Here is an 18,967-nt window from a genome sequence, read left to right as displayed (position 1 = left end):
TTTGAAAAAATGAAAGATTTTTTTTTTTTTTCAGATAATATGTTTATTTAGCATTTAAATTTTTTGTTTGTCAATTTTCAAAAATGATATTAACTAAATGTCCGCCATTAGCGGTTCTACACAAATCAGCTCTTTTTATTGAATTTTTCATTACTTTTTGGAGTATTTCAACCTGTATGTTTTCTATTTCTTGTTTCTATTTTATTGTTTTTCAGTTGATCAAGAGTTTGTGGTTTATTCATGTACACCTTTTCTTTTAAATAACCCCATAAAAAGAAGTCTGGAACTGTTAAATCAGGTGATCTTGCAGGCCAATGCAATTTTTTGTGGATGCAATGATGTTTCATAAATGATTTGTGGGCTTTCACTTCCCCAGAATTGAGAATTTTGTTTATTGACATGGCCACTGAGATAAAAATTTGCTTCGTCACTCATCATTTTTTCACTAAAATTATCAATTTCTCTCGCAATATTCAAAATGACATTACTGTACTTCAAACGCTGATTATGGTCTCTGGACAATAGCTTTTGTACTAACTGGATTTTGTAAGGGAAAAGGTGTAAATCATTTCCCTTAAAAAAAAAAAAAATGAAAGTTAATATCAACAACAAAAAAAATAACAGCTCTTTCAAATAGGGGAGTTAATTTTGCCTCACCCTGTATTACGTAATGAAGCAAATTTTTAAAAATAAAATATACTTTTTAATAGATATTTTTTTTTTGTTGCATTTTTAACTTGGTATCTAAAATACAACTTAATCAAAGTGAAAATAATAAATACACGCTTATTTAAAATTCAAATTTAATAAATAGTAATAAATTTTTTTAAATAGACAGTAATAAAAACTTGTTTGTTTAAAAATGAATTATGTAACAAAAAACTTTTAAAATTTTTCAAAATTTTAAAATTATCGAACTCATTCATACAAGTTTTAATTACAAAAGTTCTTTTAATTACTTGATTGAGTTGTGAGCAATGGAGTTCTCATCTAAGGTGTGATTTTTACACTTTTCAAATTTAAAAAAAGTAATGAAGAAATTTTCTAAATATGAAAATAAATAAAAACTCAACACAAAACATTATTTGTAAAATAATATATCGTTTCAATAATATAGCAATCTAATATTTTCTAATAAACTTTTAAACCTTATTATTATAGACTTAAAAATATTTGGTCAACTACAATGTTGTTTTTAACAATTTTTCTAGAAAACTTTAAAAATTGCTTGAATAAATAATATCAGAAAAACAATTATTGATGACAATTATTTTTTTGATGAATTTATGATATGATACAAAACATAACCGTGTAAAACTTTATTAAAACACAATCAATTTTAATTTATTCATGTGCTTTTTTATATATATTTATACAACAATGCCAGATATATATATATATATATATATATATATAAATATATATATATATATATATATATATATATATATATATATATATATATATATATATATATATATATATATCAGGCCTTGTTAAGAAGCGTTACGCGGCTCGCATTTTGCCTGCAAAAAGGTGATTTGCCTACGCATTCAGCAGTTTTGCGTTACGCAAAAACTTTTATCTTTTAAAATATTTAAAGTATCTTTTGATATCGTTTACGTGATATTTAATCAGGAGAAATAAAGTCGTAAGTAAAAGCATTTAACCGCAATTGTAAAGTAATAGATTTTTTGTTAAAGAAACTGTTTAATAATTTTTTTGTTGATTTTTTGATGAAAATTGTTTTGAGTTTTATCTTAAGCAAATATATATATAAATTCCTTTTCAATATATAAATTATTTTTAGTCATAATAGTTTAAAAATGCACGATTTATTTTGATGTAAATATTTTATTAATAAGATATTTTATTTATTGTCAATTCAATAACGTAAAGTTTTAATGACATTTGTTTAATTTATGAAAATAAATTATGATCACGAATATGTTTTTGGTAACTGATAAATAAAAAATAAAATAGAAAAATAAAAAAACAACTCTTTATTGTTTAAAAATATTATTAAAAAGAGTTTACAAAAAAAATAAGAAAAAATATATTACCAGTTAATAAAATAACCAAAAACAAAACTGTAAAATTATAAGAAAATAACCAAATATTATGCTACATTTTATGAAAAAAACATTTTTTTCAAAATAAAATTTAGTTCATACTTGAAAAAAATAATAAAAATGATTTTTCAAATAGGAACTTAGATTTTATTTGTAACTTTTGTTATAGTGAGAAAAAAAAAACTGTTTGTATGATTTTTAACCCGTTAATAAAATAACTTTAATTACAATGCGGTATTTGAAATATATATATATATATATATAATACAAATATACATATATATATATATATATATATATATATATATATATATATATATATATATATATATATATATATATATATATATATAAAAGACGCTAGTGACACAATATAACTTCTAACAATACAAAATATATTCGCTGAATTGAGTTACTTTGATATATATATATATATATATATATATATATATATATACATATATATATATATATATATATATATATATATATATATATATATATATATATATATATATATATTGAATTTAACTATTTAAGAAAAAATCAAAAACTTATTCTCTAAGTCAGGACCTATTTTTTTTATATATATATAAATATATATATATATATATATTATTTTTTTTAAACATCTTCGCTTCCAACAAGGCTGCAAGCAGCCACTAATTAAAGTTGGAAGTTACTGAAAGAGAAAAGATGAAGATTGTAGAGCAAGATAACGATTGACAGACAACTTAAAAGATTGCAAATTATATGAGTCAGGAAAGCAAGATAAAGGAAGCGAATTCCAAAGAGCTGATGTTCGAGGAAAAAAACTAGACGAAAAAGCGTTTTTGGAGCACTTAGGAACAGTCACAGAAAAAGGATGACACTTAATTGAATGACGAGTAACACGAGAATGAATTATAGTAGGTGGCACAAGAGACGCTAGCTCTTTAGAGCAGTGCCCATTATAGTATTTGTAGAAAGAAAAAGAGAAGCAACATTACGACGATGTAATAATGGTTGGAGGTTGGCTGCAAGAGCAGGTCCAACTATGTTTACAACGCGTTTTTGCACCTTGTCTAAAAGAGAAAGGGCATCATTAGAGGATCTGCCCCAGATATGACAACAATATTCCATACAAGGCCGGACTTGAAATTTATAGAAATAGAGAGTAGAATCCGAAGTAAGAAAGTGACAAGTCGATAAAGAGATGCAACCTTAGCAGATGCTAATTTTGCAACTGATTTGATATATGGTTTCCAAGAAAGATTGGAAGTAAGAGCTAATCCTAGAAGATGAAGAGTAGATGACTCATCGAGTACACCACCGTTCATAAATATAGGAAGATCTGAATTATTGCGATAACGATTGGCTAAAAAAAATTGAGTTTTATCTGAATCATCAGCCACTGTGAGCCCAGCCACTGTGAGCCCCATGCTGTAGCAGAATTAAGATCCTTTTCAAGCTCAAATGCCCCCTCCAAGCAATCAGAGAGTGTTGGTTTTTATCACGACAAGAGTAAATGGTAGTGTCATCAGCAAACAATGCCACCTTAGATGAGAGAATATCTGGAAGATCGTTAATGTAAATTAAAAAGAGTATAGGGCCAAGGATAGAACCTTGAGGAACCCCTGAAGTTACAGAATAAGAAGAAGAGTGTTGTCCATCGAGGACAACTTTTATGCTACGATTAGAAAGGAAGGATTCAATGATCTTAAAAATGTTGCTGGATACACCATAAGAAGAAAGCTTAAACAGCATGCCAAACTTTATCAAAAGCTTTTGAAATATCAAGAGCGATGGCCTTAACCTCTCCACCTTTATCTAATGTACGATTGTAAGTTACTACTGTTAACAAATCAGCTATAGAATGAGAAGATCGAAAACCATATTGATGGTCAGAAAGTAAGTGAATAGATTCAAGATGAGAAATTAAGTGCTTGTTAATTAAAAATTCAAAAACCTTGCTTATGACAGGAAGAAGACTTATGGGACGGTAGTTAGACGAATCAGATCGCTCTCCAGAATTTTTGAAAATAGGAATAACAGATGCCGCTTTCCAGCAGGCTGGAAAGCAAGACTCTGATAAGCACTTGTTGAATTATTTTGAGAGTATAGACGACAGCTCCGGAGAACACTTCTGCAAGACAATAACAGGTATGTTGTCCGGACCACAAGCTGAAGAAGAGTCTAGGCAGGAAATCACTTTAGATACAGATGCTGAAGTGATATGAATGTCAAGCAATGGATCAACCTGTTTGTTGGCAATATCAGGTAGAAAGCAACTAGTGGAATCAAGAGATGATATTGATGAAAAATTTTTAGCAAACAATTCAGCTTTGTCTTTAGGTGAGGTGACAAAGTCTGAACCATTCAAGAGAGGTGGAGTTATAGATTTACCCTTTTTATTGATATTATTAAAGATTCTCCAGAAGTCACAAGAGCCTAATTTTTGAGATGAGATACGAGAATTCACGACCTGAGAATAGCGGGTTTTGGCGTTAGACAAAACCTGTTTACAATTGTTTCTAGCAGTAATAAACAGACGCCTGTTTTCTGGAGAATTGTTTTGCTGATAAATATGGAAGTAACGGTTTCGATTGGCAATCGCAACAGCACAGTATGAAGAAAAACATGGAGGACAGTGAGGCTCGACCTGGAATCGTTGAGAGGGAATAAAAGATTCCATGCTAGCCTGAATCCACGAAGTTATGTAAGAAGCACATTTGTTGACAGGAAGACGAAAGATTTCTACCCAAAGGCCATCACGAAGAAAATCACGGAAAGAATCCCAGTCAGCTTTACTGTAGTTGTAAGAGGTTGGATAATAGGGGGATTCAGGTGATGAAGAAGAATGAGATATTAGTTTTAGAGAGATCAAACTGTGATCAGAAGCACCTAAGGGTGAATGTGGAGAAACTGAGCACTGACTAGGATCAGAAACAAGACATAAGTCGAGTAGAGATGGTAAATGTTTCGGGTTGTCTGGATAGCGAGTTGGAAAGTTGACTATTTGAGTTAGGGATTGAGAAAGGCAAAAGTTGTGGGCTTTAATGCCTGCCGAATCACTGATTCTAGAGCCAAGCCATTCAGAGTGGTGAGCATTAAAGTCACCGACAACAACTATATTAGCTGATGGATAAAGAGAGAGGGCTTGGTCAATATGATCAGAAATAACGTCAAAAAGTGTACAGTCTTGAGATGAAGGAGAACGATATAGAACAAAGAGAAAGGCAATAGAGTGAAGTGGTGCTAAACGAAAGCACATAAAAGAATAGTCTGTGGATTCAAACCTAGTTTCATGACAAATGGGTGAATTCTTACAAATGTAAATGCCTAGGTCAAGCATGTGACTATTGGAGTTTTTACGAATTAGAGGAAGATAACCAACAACACTAAGATCACAAGATGAGACAGTTGAACTCAAATTAGTCTCACAAAGAACAAGTAGGTCTGGTGAACTTTGCAAGAGATAAGACTCAACAGAAGAAAAGTTACTTCGAAGACTACGAATATTAGTGAATGATAGGTTTAGAGAATTTAGTGATGATGATGGTTTTTTTTTTTTTATAGTTTTTGGTACTTTATTCTCAAAAAAGTATAATATATATTATAATATATATATTATACTCAGAACACTGTTTAATAGCCTAAGCAATTGTCTCATTACTACTAATAAACCCTAAGCCGTAACAAAGGGCTTCAAATGTGGCCTCGACAATGCACACCTAAAGTACAAACAGGGACACCATCTATGCGCAACACGGCACTGTTAATACTTTGATTCTTTTATAGCTGTTGATGGAATCAGCCTCTCTGAGAGCTACCACAGTGTTCGGGAAACCTGACTACCAGCCGGCCTCAGAACCATAAAACTGAGTTTTAGAGCTGTACCCTCATTAGGAGATAATAGAATGAGTTGCCTAGTCATAAAAACAGAGACAAAAGCAAAACCCATGCATTGAGTCAAGAAAATCCAGCATTCAACATCCTAAACTGGAAACAATATATATATATATATATATATATATATATATATATATATTTATATATATATATATATATATATATATATATATATATATATATATATATATATATATATATATATGTATATATATATATATATATATTAGGCAACCTCTCTATAAGCAACATTCTTTATAAGCAACCTCTATACAAGCAACTGTTTCAAGTTCAACTGTTCTATATAAGCAACTTATTTTTTTAAAGCTAAATATTTGAGTTAAGTTTAGGCCGATTCAGAAGTAAAGTCAGCTGTTTACAACAACGTAACCTCAAATAGTAAAAAATTCTGTTATCGGAATATGTTTGTGTTTTGAGCTGCCAGTATTGAAGTGAATTTCTGTTAAATAGAATAATTTCTTGAATTCTTTTAGTTTCTGTTAATTAATAAATTAATTAATTAATATTTTTGTGCTTTAACTTTAAGTATAAAATATGAATCAGAAGAAAGATGTTTAATTACATTAAAAGATAAACTATAGATTTTAAAAGACATTGAAAATGGTAAGAAAACAAAGGACATTTGTAACGAAGTTGCTAAAGTTACAATAAGTAGAGTAAAAGAAAATAAACAAAATTTAGAAGAATATACAACCAAAACGTATTTGAATCAGAGTGTAATTAAGCGAATGAAGACAATAAAATATAGTGAAATCGACAATGCAGTGTTTTCTTAGTTCTTGGAGCGGCAAAAATTAAACGATTTAGTTTCAAATGAAATGATAAAATTAGAAGCACTCGAAGTAAATAGATTAAATAATGGACCTGAAACATTTTTAGCAAGTGATGGATGGTTAACGAAATTCAAAAAATACCATGGTATACAGATTTTGTCTGTTTGTGGAGAAAGTATGTCTTGCAATGTGGAATTAGCTAATTCATTTAAAAATAATATTAAAAATTATACTGCTAAAAATGGCTTTTTGCTTAAACCAATATATAATTGCAACAAAACTGGTCTCGTCTATAAAAACTTGCCCAATAAAACTTCCGTTACAAATTTTGAAAAATCCGCTGCTAGAAAAAAAGCAATGAAGGAAAGAGTAACAATTATGCCATGCGTAAATGCTACACGTATGCTAAATAAGATTTAATGATAATAGGGAAAATGAAATCTCCTTGTTGTTTTAAAAATATGGATTTGCCAGTATATTACAAATCATCCAAAAATTCTAGGCAAATTTATACACTTTTTAGCGACTGGTATTGCAAACATCTACTTGCACATCTTGCAGCCTTAGGTGCAGAAGATGGAATAGTTTCAGCACTGAAAAATTTATTTATTTAGTGGTGCAGGCATGGAATGAAATTCTTGTGTCAGTTATACAAAACTTATTTAACATCAAACTCGTGTCAGTTATACAAACTTATTTAAACATTTTTCGTCAAGTGATGAAATTCAATACAACATTCCTTTCGATCACTTTTCAGAAGAAATGATATACTCTTGGCAAGATTGTATAATTCAATATTTAATGATTGTAATTTAGCAGATACTGAAATTATGGATTGGGCAAGTGGAACAAGCCAGGCAAATCATCCATTTAACCTTGAAGAAAATCCTGAAGTAAAAAATGAAACTACTCTGTTGAAGAAAATGAAAAAACGTAGGATGACTCTGATAAAAACATCAATGATGTTATAAATTTCTTTAATTTGGCAATAGAATGGGCAAAAGAAAATGACTTATCCTGCAATTAGGTTCTTTTGTTACTAAAAATAAGAGAAAAAGCTGAACAAATATATATTACTGTTTTGGGTTGTTTTAGCAATTAGTCCTGTACTAAACCAAAAACTTTTTAAAATTTGATTGCCTAATTTTTTTTTAATATAATGAATATCTACGCTTATATGATAATAAAATTAAAATATTTTCTTTTTTAAAATATATATATATATATATATATATATATATATATATATATATATATATATATATATATATATATATATATTAGGGTGGCTCTTAAAACAACATTTTTGAAAAAACCTGTTCCTACCCCTTTACTTTGTTCTATATAATACTAAAACACTAGGTTTAAAATTTTTTTGAACAAAAAATTATTTTAGGGGTAGCTCAAGATCCTTAAAAATTGACTGGTCCCTAAAATTTTGAAAATAAAATTTCTTCTGAAGTTTGTCAACCTGGTACTCAAAAGAAGCAAAATTATATAAAAACTTCAAAAATAATAATCAATTTACATAAAAATTTTTTATAGACATAAAAACTATTATTTTTTATTGCAAAAAAATTATTATTTTTTATTGCATAAAAATTATTATTTTTTAGCTGAAAATAAAAAGTCATTATTTTTAAGTTTTAAAAGAATAATTTTTTTAAACATGTTTTTTTACGTAAATTGATTACTATTTTTGAAGTTTTTATATAATTTTCCTTCCTTTGAGTACCAGGTTGACATACTTTAGAAGAACTTTTATATTCAAAATATTAGGGACCAGTCAAATTTTTAAGGGTCTTGAGCTACCCCTAAAATAATTTTTTGTTCAAAAAAATTTTAAACCTAGTGTTTTAGTATTATATAGAACAAAGTAAAGGGGTAGCAAAGTTTGTAGATTTTTGACCTAACCCCAACGAAAACACCCGGAAAAATCCTTTTGAGGGATGATAGTACATACCAATAGGAGTTCATAGCAATAAATCTTAAAATCAGGGATTACCGTCCGTGGGACTTTTTTGCGTTTAAAGTTCTAAATTAGAGTGAAAGTTAGTTTTCTTTATTTTCCGAATTCAATTCAATAATTAGTTTTACAAAAAACGTTATAAAACAAAAAATTTTCTACATAAAATTCTAAACAACTCTTATCTTATTCATATTTTCACAAAAACGCATTTTTAACCTTTAAAATTCGAGACAAAAAATCGGCATTTTGTCTACCATAATGTCACGCTGAAAAAATATCTTTTACAACCATCACTGAAAAACGATTTTTTGACGATCTCATCTAGTCGCACGGAAAAAAAACGCTTTGTTTTGGGAAATGGCACTCGAAAAGCTTGACTAAGCTTTTTTCTTTTGACTCATTACGACCAAAATGCCTAATGCATCAAAAACACATGATGAATGCAGAAAATCTGTATGTGTTGTGTGCATGAAAAAAAGTGATAGAGAACTGACAGTTGCAGCAAAGGAAAAGATTCTTCAATTCATTGAACCTGATTTAGACTTCAATGATGACAGGGTTCCATTAGGAATTTGTGTCAACTGCAGATTTCAACTTGGAAAATTGGATGGCTCCATGAAAAAAGTTCCAACACTTTTCAACTTTCAGAACATCTCAAAAAAGCCTTCAACTTGCTCATCACTTATTTGTGATTGTTTGATCTGCCAAATAGGTAAACTGAGAGGAAAGGAGCAACATCCTCTGAAAAAACTTGAGGACTCCTCTGAAAAATCAATCAAGCCTGAAAACCAGAGCGTTAAAAAGAGATGCACCAAATGTCTTTCATTAATTGGTCGTGGACTCTCTTACAACTGCACACCGGGGACTCGCCATGAAAATTTGAAAAAAATTGCTGAAGCTGATGGAAAGGGCGCAGAGCTAGTAGCTTCAGCAGTTATTGCTTCAAAAGACTCATCTCCTACTGGAACAATTCGTCTAACTCAACAAGCTGGAGGCAAAGCCATTTCACTGCGAAGAGGGGCATCAGTAGCACAACAGCTGTTCAAAACCCCACTTTCTACTCAGGATATGGTTCACATTCAGCAAAACACTGGACTCTCCAATAGTGGTATGCGAAAGCTTGGCTCCACTTTGAATCAAATCAGTCCCTTACGGTTGGTAGAACCCAACTTTCAACTGAAATTTGCTCAGGCAGGACAAAAAGTAGCAGACCACTTTACAATTAGCAGCATGAACCTGTCAGAAGACAACCAGACCAGGGAGGTTGTGGACTGCCATAGTCTCATTGACCTCAGTGTCAACTTACAAGTTTCAAGAAACTTGGGAGATTCAGTCATCTTGAAGCTGGAAATAGATGGAGGTGGATCATTTTTGGAGGTCAGTTTCACTCACATTGAACTGGAAAATAATGAGTTGGAGCCACAAAGTCCTGTTCAAAGAAACATAAAACTAACTTCTCCACTTTCAACCAAAGCAACAAGTGTCAAGCAGCAAATGCTTGTTGCTCTCTCTCAAGACACACCTGAAACTTACCAGAATGTCAAGCAGATTTTTGGTCTCATCAAAATCCATGAGAAGTCTTTGCTAGACTCTTTGGTTATTTCCTGTGATTTGAAGCTTGCTAACATTCTCTGTGGAATTCAATCACATAGTAGCAAACACCCTTGCTGCTGGTGTGAGGCAGAGAACACAAACCTAATCAGATGTGGCCATCCAAGAACCTTCGGTCAAATTCGGAAGCAATTCGCAGAGTTCATGAAATCAGGCGGTGACATTCGCAAGTCAAGAGATTTCAAAAATGTTGTTCATCTGCCCTTGCTTGATTTTCATGATGACATGCTTGTGCTGGAAGCCATCCCACCTATGGAGCTTCATCTACTTCTTGGTGTGGTCAACCATCTCTTCAAAAACCTCTGCGATCTTTTGCCAGATGCAAAGCAATGGCCAACCACACTGCACCTTTCTATTAAACCATTCCATGGGGGCCATTTTAATGGAAATGATTGCCTTAAGCTGCTGAGAGGATTAGATTGCTTGAAGCAAATTGCAGAGCAAAAGCACTTCAAACAGGCCTATGGATTTATTCAAACTTTGTCTCTGTTCAAAGATGTTGTTACATCTTGTTTTGGAACCACTTTGGATTCTGATTTTAAAGCAAAAATTGAAAGCTTTAAACAGAGCTACATTAATCTTCCAGTCTCTATTTCTCCCAAAGTACATGCTGTCTTTCATCATGTTCCTCAGTTCATCAAGAGAAAAAAATATGGGACTAGGACTTTTCAGCAAACAAGCAACTGAGGCTCTTCACTCAAATTTCAAGCCCTTCTGGGACAGATATAAAAGAAATCCAGAGAATCCTGATTATTCAAGCATCTTCTCTCTTGTGTCATTAAATACAGTAGCAAAAAAATCTAGTCAATGGTAAGTTATAGCTACAGATTGCTAAGTTGCATCTTAAAAAAAAACGTAAATTTGGGGGAAAACCCAGATCAAAAATGATTTCAAAGAATAATCCAAAGCTTTTTTTTCAGTTTCCTCTAGAACTAAAGGAAAGGTAACAAGAAAGAACAAAAATATCAAAGAATCAAGTGAGAACGAGCCAAACCCAATGAAGTTGAAGAAGAATATTCGAACTTATAGAAAATGTTTTTTCAAGGAAAACTAATCAAATTTTGGAAAATATGAATAAGATAAGAGTTGTTTAGAATTTTATGTAGAACATTTTTTGTTTTATAAAGTTTTTTGTAAAACTAATTAATGAATTTGGAAAATAAAGAAAACTAACTTTCACTCTAATTTAGAACTTTAATCCCAAAAAAGTCCCACGGACGGTAATCCCTGATTTTAAGATTTATTGCTATGAACTCCTATTGGTATGTACTATCATCCCTCAAAAGGATTTTTCCGGGTGTTTTCGTTGGGGTTAGGTCAAAAATCTACAAACTGTGGTAGGAGCAGGTTTTTTTCAAAAATGTTGTTTTAAGAGCCACCCTAATATATATATATATATATATATATCAGGCCTTGTTACGAGATTTCGCTGCGTAGCGAAAACGCGTAACGCATTTCTAAGTAACTCAACTCATCAAATATATTTTGCATCGTTAGAAGTTATATTGCGTCACTCGCGTATTTTCAAGTACCGCATCGTAATTAAAGTTATTTTATTAACGCGTTAAAAATCATACAAACAGTTTTTTTTTTTCTCACTATAAGAAAAGTTACAAATAAAATCTAAGTTCTTATTTAAAAAATCATTTTTATTATTTTTTTCAAATATGAACTAAATTTTATTTTGAAAAAAATATTTTTTTCATGAAACGTAAAATAATGTTTGTTTATTTTCTTATGATTTTACAGTTGGTTTTTGGTTATTTTATTAACTGTTAATAAATTTTTTCTTATTTAATATATGAACTCATTTTAATGTTTTTAAACAAGAAAGAGTTTTTTTTGTTGTTTATCAGTTACCGATAACATATTCGTGATCATAATTTATTTTCATAAATTAAACGAACGTCATTAAACCTTTGCGTTATTGAATTAACAATAAACAAAATATCTTATTAATAAAATATTTACATCAAAATAAATCGTGCATTTTTTAAACAATTATGACTAAAAATAAATTTTATATTTAAAAGAAATTTATATATAATTTATTTATAATTCCTTAAGATATTTATAATTTATTTATAATTCCTTATATTATATAATTTATTTATAATTCCTTAAGAAATTTATATATAATTTATTTCTAATTCCTTAAGATAAAACTTAAAACACTTAATTTTTTTTAACTAATTTTTAACAACAAAAAAATTATTTAACAAACTGTTTCTTTAACAAAAAATCTATTAGTTTACAATTGCGGTTAAATGCTTTTACTTACGACTTTATTTCTTCTGATTAAACGTCACGTTAACGACAATCAAAAGATAATTTAAATATTCTAAAAGATATAAGTTTTTGCGTAGCGCAAAACTGCTGAACACGTAGGCAAATCGCCTTTTCGCAAGCAAAATGCGAGCTGCGTAACGCTTCTTAACAAGGCCTGATATATATATATATATATATATATATATATATATATATATATATATATATATATATATATATATATATATATATATATATATATATATATAACAACTATAAAAATATATTATAAATTTATTTAGTTTTGGTAATTTACTTATAGTTATAATAAAAAATATAACAAAAAATAATATAATACTACTTAAATATGGAATAGTATTTTTAATCAACACAAAAACTAAATACAACTTTTAGCAACAAAGCAATTTGCAAAGCTGCTAATTATTTCCTAGATTTATTAATTGGGATAGTAATTTGCATAACTATAATTCCTGAAAGGATAATATTAAAAACACACATATTTAATATTATAAGAAACAACCCAAAAGAATATTATTTAAAAATATGGGAAACTGTTTTTCCAAACTAAACTTGATCGTGGAATGCCAAAATATTTATTTTATATTTGAACTATTTTTAGTTAGTTCATTTTAAAATATTTTAAAATAATGTTAAAAGGACATCTTATGTGAAAAAGTGTAAATATATTTTACTTATCTTATTTTTATAGAGATTATTTTAGACCAATACTCACTTTATCTTTGTTTTCTTTCAAAACTCAAGGACAGACATTAAAGTCAAAATATTGTATGTTACATTAAACTATTAATACTTAATATAAAGAATGACTTATGTGTTATTTTGCATACCTTGATAGTTCATTTGAAAAGGTTATCTCTGAATCAGATGCAACACCACTTTCATCGTGTGAATCTACTTCTGTTAAATCAATCACATTATTAGATATAGCACGTCTTTTTGAACCTTTTTCATAATTATCATCAGATGTATCATTTTTAAGTAGATCCCGTGAACTGCGCTTACGTTGTACATTGGATTCAATGTGTGGCTCATGCTTGATCAAATCAGGAATAGAAAAGTTATAGATTGGTTTTGGATTAAAATTAAGATTAGTAACTTCTATTATATCATCATCATTATGTGAATGAGGAGATGACCCACTACTACTGGTATCTATATCAGCTTGAACCTCTCCATTTTGAGAAAACTTTCCACGCATTTTTTTAAATTATGAAAGCTACTGTTTAACTATCAAATAAATTATACAACATTTAACAACAACAAAAAAAAGATAAACAAAAAAATTTGTGAATACTGCTTTTCCAAAGCATTGTAAATAATAAACAAATATGATTGATTTTGGTTATGAAAAAAATTAAAAAAAAAAAAAAAACCAGAATGATAATACTTTAAGAAAGCCATTCTTTACTACTTACTGTCTACTTTTATTTTAAAAGCTTTTTTACTAATCATTTAAAAAAAGTATTTACAATCATAATAAAGAAAAAATACGGCTTTCAGATTTAACTATTTTTTTAGTTTTATTTTACAATTAGGAGAAAAAAGAAAAAGTTTTTAGTATTAGTTTTAATAAAATTTTTTAAATACTTTTGTTTGAACTCATTGAAAACATTACTTAAGAACCTCAGTGGTTATTATAAGTTGGTCTTCTACTAGAGTCAATCTTATGATTATTCACAAAAAAGAAAAGTGTTGTATTAAGAGATTTTAGAATTAAATGGGCATAGGTTACAAAAGATCCCTCAGTTACCGGTTTGAGACTTTTTTCTTAATACTTATTATGGATAATAAATGAATATAAACAATTTTTAGTAAAGCTAATAAATAATTACTATTTAAACTAAACTACAAGATAAAAAAAAACACAATAGTAAACAAATGAAATTTAAATTTTTTCAAAAAATAATAAATTCAAATTTTTCTGACATAATTTAACAAGTTCAGGCTGTCAAGTTGTCATTTTTTTTCATATTTTTAAATCTACTTTTTACAAGTCTTTAATTAAATAATTTATTTAATGTATTTTTAATGGTTGTGTCTAGATCATATCCCACTCGCAATGATTTTGACGAGTTTAGTAATTTGCCAAACAATAAACTACTTAGGGATAAAGGTAGTGAGTATAGATATATCTACTGATTTAGGGATACCCACAGTGAAGTGTATGTATAACGACTGATTTAGGGATAGGCACAGTAAAGTGAACACGCATCGACTGAGAGTTTATGTTCGGAGAGGCAGCATTCCAGTTCACTATTTCAGTGATCTGTAAAATACTAATACCATATAATCATTGTGAGTGGGATATGATCTAAACACAACCTTTTTTAATTGTAAATAATTCAACAACAAAAAAAAATTACAAAAATATAATAAAAATTAAAAAAAGAAAATAATAAATAAGACCCATAATAATAAAAAAATGACAACTTGACAGCCTGAATAAATATATAATTAAAACTAATAACATTAAAATGATGAGTTATTTCATATAATAACTCATCATGTCTGACATAAAATTTTAGTACATATAATTTGTACTGAAATTTTAGAAAGACAATACAGTTGGGTTATTTTTAATTAGTACGAGTTTATTAGATACTAGTTTGAAATAAACCTAGATAAAAAATAACAAAAAGCAATATATATATATATATATATATATATATATATATATATATATATATATATATATATATATATATATATATATATATATATATATATATATATATATATATATATATATGTATATATATTTATATAAATATATATACATATGTCTTTAAAATTTCAACCAAATTCATTACTTTTTACAAATATGATACTATATATGAAGACTTTTTTTACGTTATAATAAACATTACGTTAATAAATACTTACATAATATATTTTTTGTAGCATAGAATTTTATACCTAGTACAAATTAAGCTATAAGAAAATAGTCTAAATAAAAATGTCAATAAATTTATAATACTATTAGTATTAACAAGTATATGAAATAAATAAAAATTGATAAATACACTAATACTTATATTAAAATATTGTGCATACATATTTATAACTTTAATAATTTACACTTGAATATATTTTGTCTTTAATTTACACATAACGTACACTGTAGTATTGAACTTAACTCTTTAATAAAAATGTAATTGTAATGTTTATAGCAGTTGTATATGATATAATAGCTATATACGACACATTTAGATAATATCTTTATAGTAATACACATGATAGTGATACAATATAATTCATAAGCAAAACAACAAGTTTTCAGTACTGCAACAATTTAGAATGAAAAAAACGCTTTTTAGTGATCTTAAGTACGTAACGGTGGTTTATAAACAGTCTTATAAAACTAATGTTAGCCAATCATATGTAAAATAGAAAGAAAAAACCAACGCGAAAAGTGAGGGGGGTAAGTCAAAACTTCCGAACAGGGACCACCGCAACTAAGTCTTGGTTGTGCAGGTCATACAAAAGCCATACATTCGATTACAAACAATTTTGCTTTATTTTATTGCAACGTGATATAAATTAAAATTTTAAGCAGTCTTTACTGTGTTATAATGTAGATGGTATTATCAGAAAACATCAGAAATCGGTCATTTAGAGTTGCAACGGTCTTACCATAGAGCACCGCAGAATAGCATTTAACCAGGAAGTTCATGCTTCTTTCCTTAGTAATGATGCATTTATGGCCGGCTTTAAACCATGGACCTCCAGTTCTGAAGCCAGAACTTTAACCATTACACCACGGCTGCTTTAATTTTATTTTTTAATTAAAAATTAAAGTAATTTTTAATTATAAAAATTCAATTAATAATAATAATTTTCAATTAAAAATTACTTAAATTTTTTATTAAAAATTAATTTAATTAAAAATAACTTTTTATTAATTTCATTCCCTCCTAATACTATAAATTCTAAACTTATTATTATTATTGTTTTCATTATGTAGTGAAATCAAATTCTAATTCCCGCATATAAAACTTAATCCAAATTAATACATGCATTAAAGTCAAAATAATTTTTTTTTAATGTCGTCAATGCAAAGATTAAATATACACACTAGAAGTAATCAAAAGAGGATAGTGAATGTTTCGGTTTATCATTAAATAAAATCAGTGTACAAAACTGAAGTAGCACTTTAAAAGCAGATAACAAAAAATGTCTTATCAGACTTAGTAAATCTAAATAGATGGCCAAGTCAAACTCTTGACAGCAGGGGCGATTCTAGGAAAATAAAATGAAAAGGAAGGGGAAGGGCGAGTTCTTATAAAGTACCGACCACTTTCTTAAAAAATAAGGTCCTCAAAAAATCTGTCAAATGTGTCAAATACCTGATTGTAATGTTTGATACCTGATTGAAATGTGTCAAATACCTGATTAACCAATTATATTCCTCAAAAATCCAATTATAACGAAAATCACCTGCTTCGGGACACAAACACCTGTAAAATCGCCTCTGCTTGACAGGAAACGTCTCAGGCAAAAAATGCAGTTTCATGCAGTTTTACACTTTACTGTAGTTACACTTTTATGTAGTTTTAGACGCATCATATATAGTTGTTCCCAATACAGCAAAAAAAAATTATTACCTAACTAAATACCGCAATCGTAACTAAGCGCCCTCGAAATCTTACCTAAATATCGAAATTTACCGCAACACTGTTATAATCGAATTACGATAATGCCAGTTCTAAGTTCAAACATGTTGGTAAAAGTTTCATGTTATAATATGCATGTTGTGGCACAAACAATTTTAATGTTTTCACATTTTGGTTTAATATTTGATGTTAGAAACTGACATTGAAACTGTACAAATGCTTAAGCTATAAACTTTGTTAATATTTATGCATTTTTGTGACATTTTTTTGGATTTCCTTATAAAAAGATGAAAAACAAAGATGACCACGTCAATGGTCTTCTTAAAGATTAAATTAATTTTTTATAAACTGAATAGTTTTCTAAACTGATTACTAAACTCAGTGTCTTACTTAATTTTGGGTGAAGCTTAGTCTTGTTAAAACTTGAACAGCCATTAAAGTAAACTAATCTAATATTTTACATAATACACACACTTAAAAGGTGACCATCTAAGGTACCAAAGAGTGTTAAGGTCTGACGGGTAATAAGACCCTACTAGTAGGTTTTTTTTCTATATACATTTTCACTTTAATTATATACTTTAATTATATTTTAATTATATTATATGCACCAGGTCTATACACTATAATATAATGTAACTATTTATACTCTATATATACTGTTTTATAGGCCTTATATCAATTAATATCTAAAATAATTACCATAATTTCAGTCAACGTTTTTTATTATTTTAAATTTCAATCAACTTTTTCAAATTTGGTCAATTAATGGCCCCATCTAAGGCAAAATAGACAGAAAGCTAACTGCAAGATGCCCCTAAGGCCTTAAAAATTTGACAATCTCAAAGAAAAGTAGCAACAAAATTTAATATCTTAAAAGAACACTCAGGAATCATCTTATTTCAGGGTTCTGATAAAAAGTCGTTGGGAATAAAATGCACACTTTCGTTAGATCATAAAAAAGAACTAGTGTTTAGGATGACTAGATTGTCTGATGTTGGAATGCCAGTAACTCCTAAACGGTTAAAGCCTAATATATATGAAAATGTTGAAGTTAGTAATATTAAATACAGCTTTAATGCATATCAATAGTTGGCTGGAAAAGATTGGTGTTGTAATTTTCTAAGACGGCATACTGATATAAACCACAGAATAGCACAGTTTATGAATCCAGTCAGAGCTCAAAAAATAAACCCTTTTATTGTACAAAACTCCTTTTACAAAAAGGAAAATCAACTGGAACAGTATAGCTATTTTAATGAGCCTGAATGCATTTACAACATGAATGAAAAAGAAGTACGTCTTACAGTACATCACCAGTAAGCTGTATTAGCACCAGGAGCTGAGCGAGTCCATCTTATTGTTCAAAAACATGCTGAAAATGTAACAACTGTTGGGTGTACAAATGCTCTGGGTACTGCAACAACCCTTATGGTAAGTAACATAAATTCACAGCACCTAATCTATACACATTGGATTGCGAATCAATACAATCTATCCCAGGTATGATCCATTACGGTAAAAAAAAGTTATCATGGAAAAGTATTTTAAATGGCACTTCATATTTTTTTCAAAAGAATAATACTATGCCTATAGGGCGGAGTGACGAAAGGTACAACGTGGTCAAGTGCACAACAGCTTCCCCTACTATGCATTTATATCCCTACGGATCATACCTGGGATAGATTGTATTGATTCGCAATCTAA

The 18,967-nt window shown here is 28.7% G+C and overlaps 1 protein-coding gene across 1 annotated transcript in view; it reads right to left on the bottom strand.

Annotated features, from left to right (window-relative positions):
* LOC100210297 (uncharacterized) overlaps window positions 1-13,884 on the bottom strand; it is a 42,145-nt gene extending 28,261 nt beyond the window's left edge. Inside the window, exon 1 of the mRNA XM_065790990.1 lies at window positions 13,475-13,884. Coding sequence (XP_065647062.1) covers window positions 13,475-13,845 — 371 coding nt within the window. The 5' untranslated portion in view covers window positions 13,846-13,884. The remainder of the gene's footprint in view (window positions 1-13,474) is intronic.
* Between the last annotated feature and the right edge of the window lie 5,083 nt (window positions 13,885-18,967).

The sequence above is a fragment of the Hydra vulgaris genome, chromosome 02 (genome assembly GCF_038396675.1).
Source record: "Hydra vulgaris chromosome 02, alternate assembly HydraT2T_AEP".
Classification (NCBI taxonomy): Eukaryota; Metazoa; Cnidaria; class Hydrozoa; order Anthoathecata; family Hydridae; genus Hydra; species Hydra vulgaris.
The sequence above is the reverse complement of the archived record's forward strand: the minus strand, read 5'-3'. Positions and strand labels throughout refer to the sequence as shown.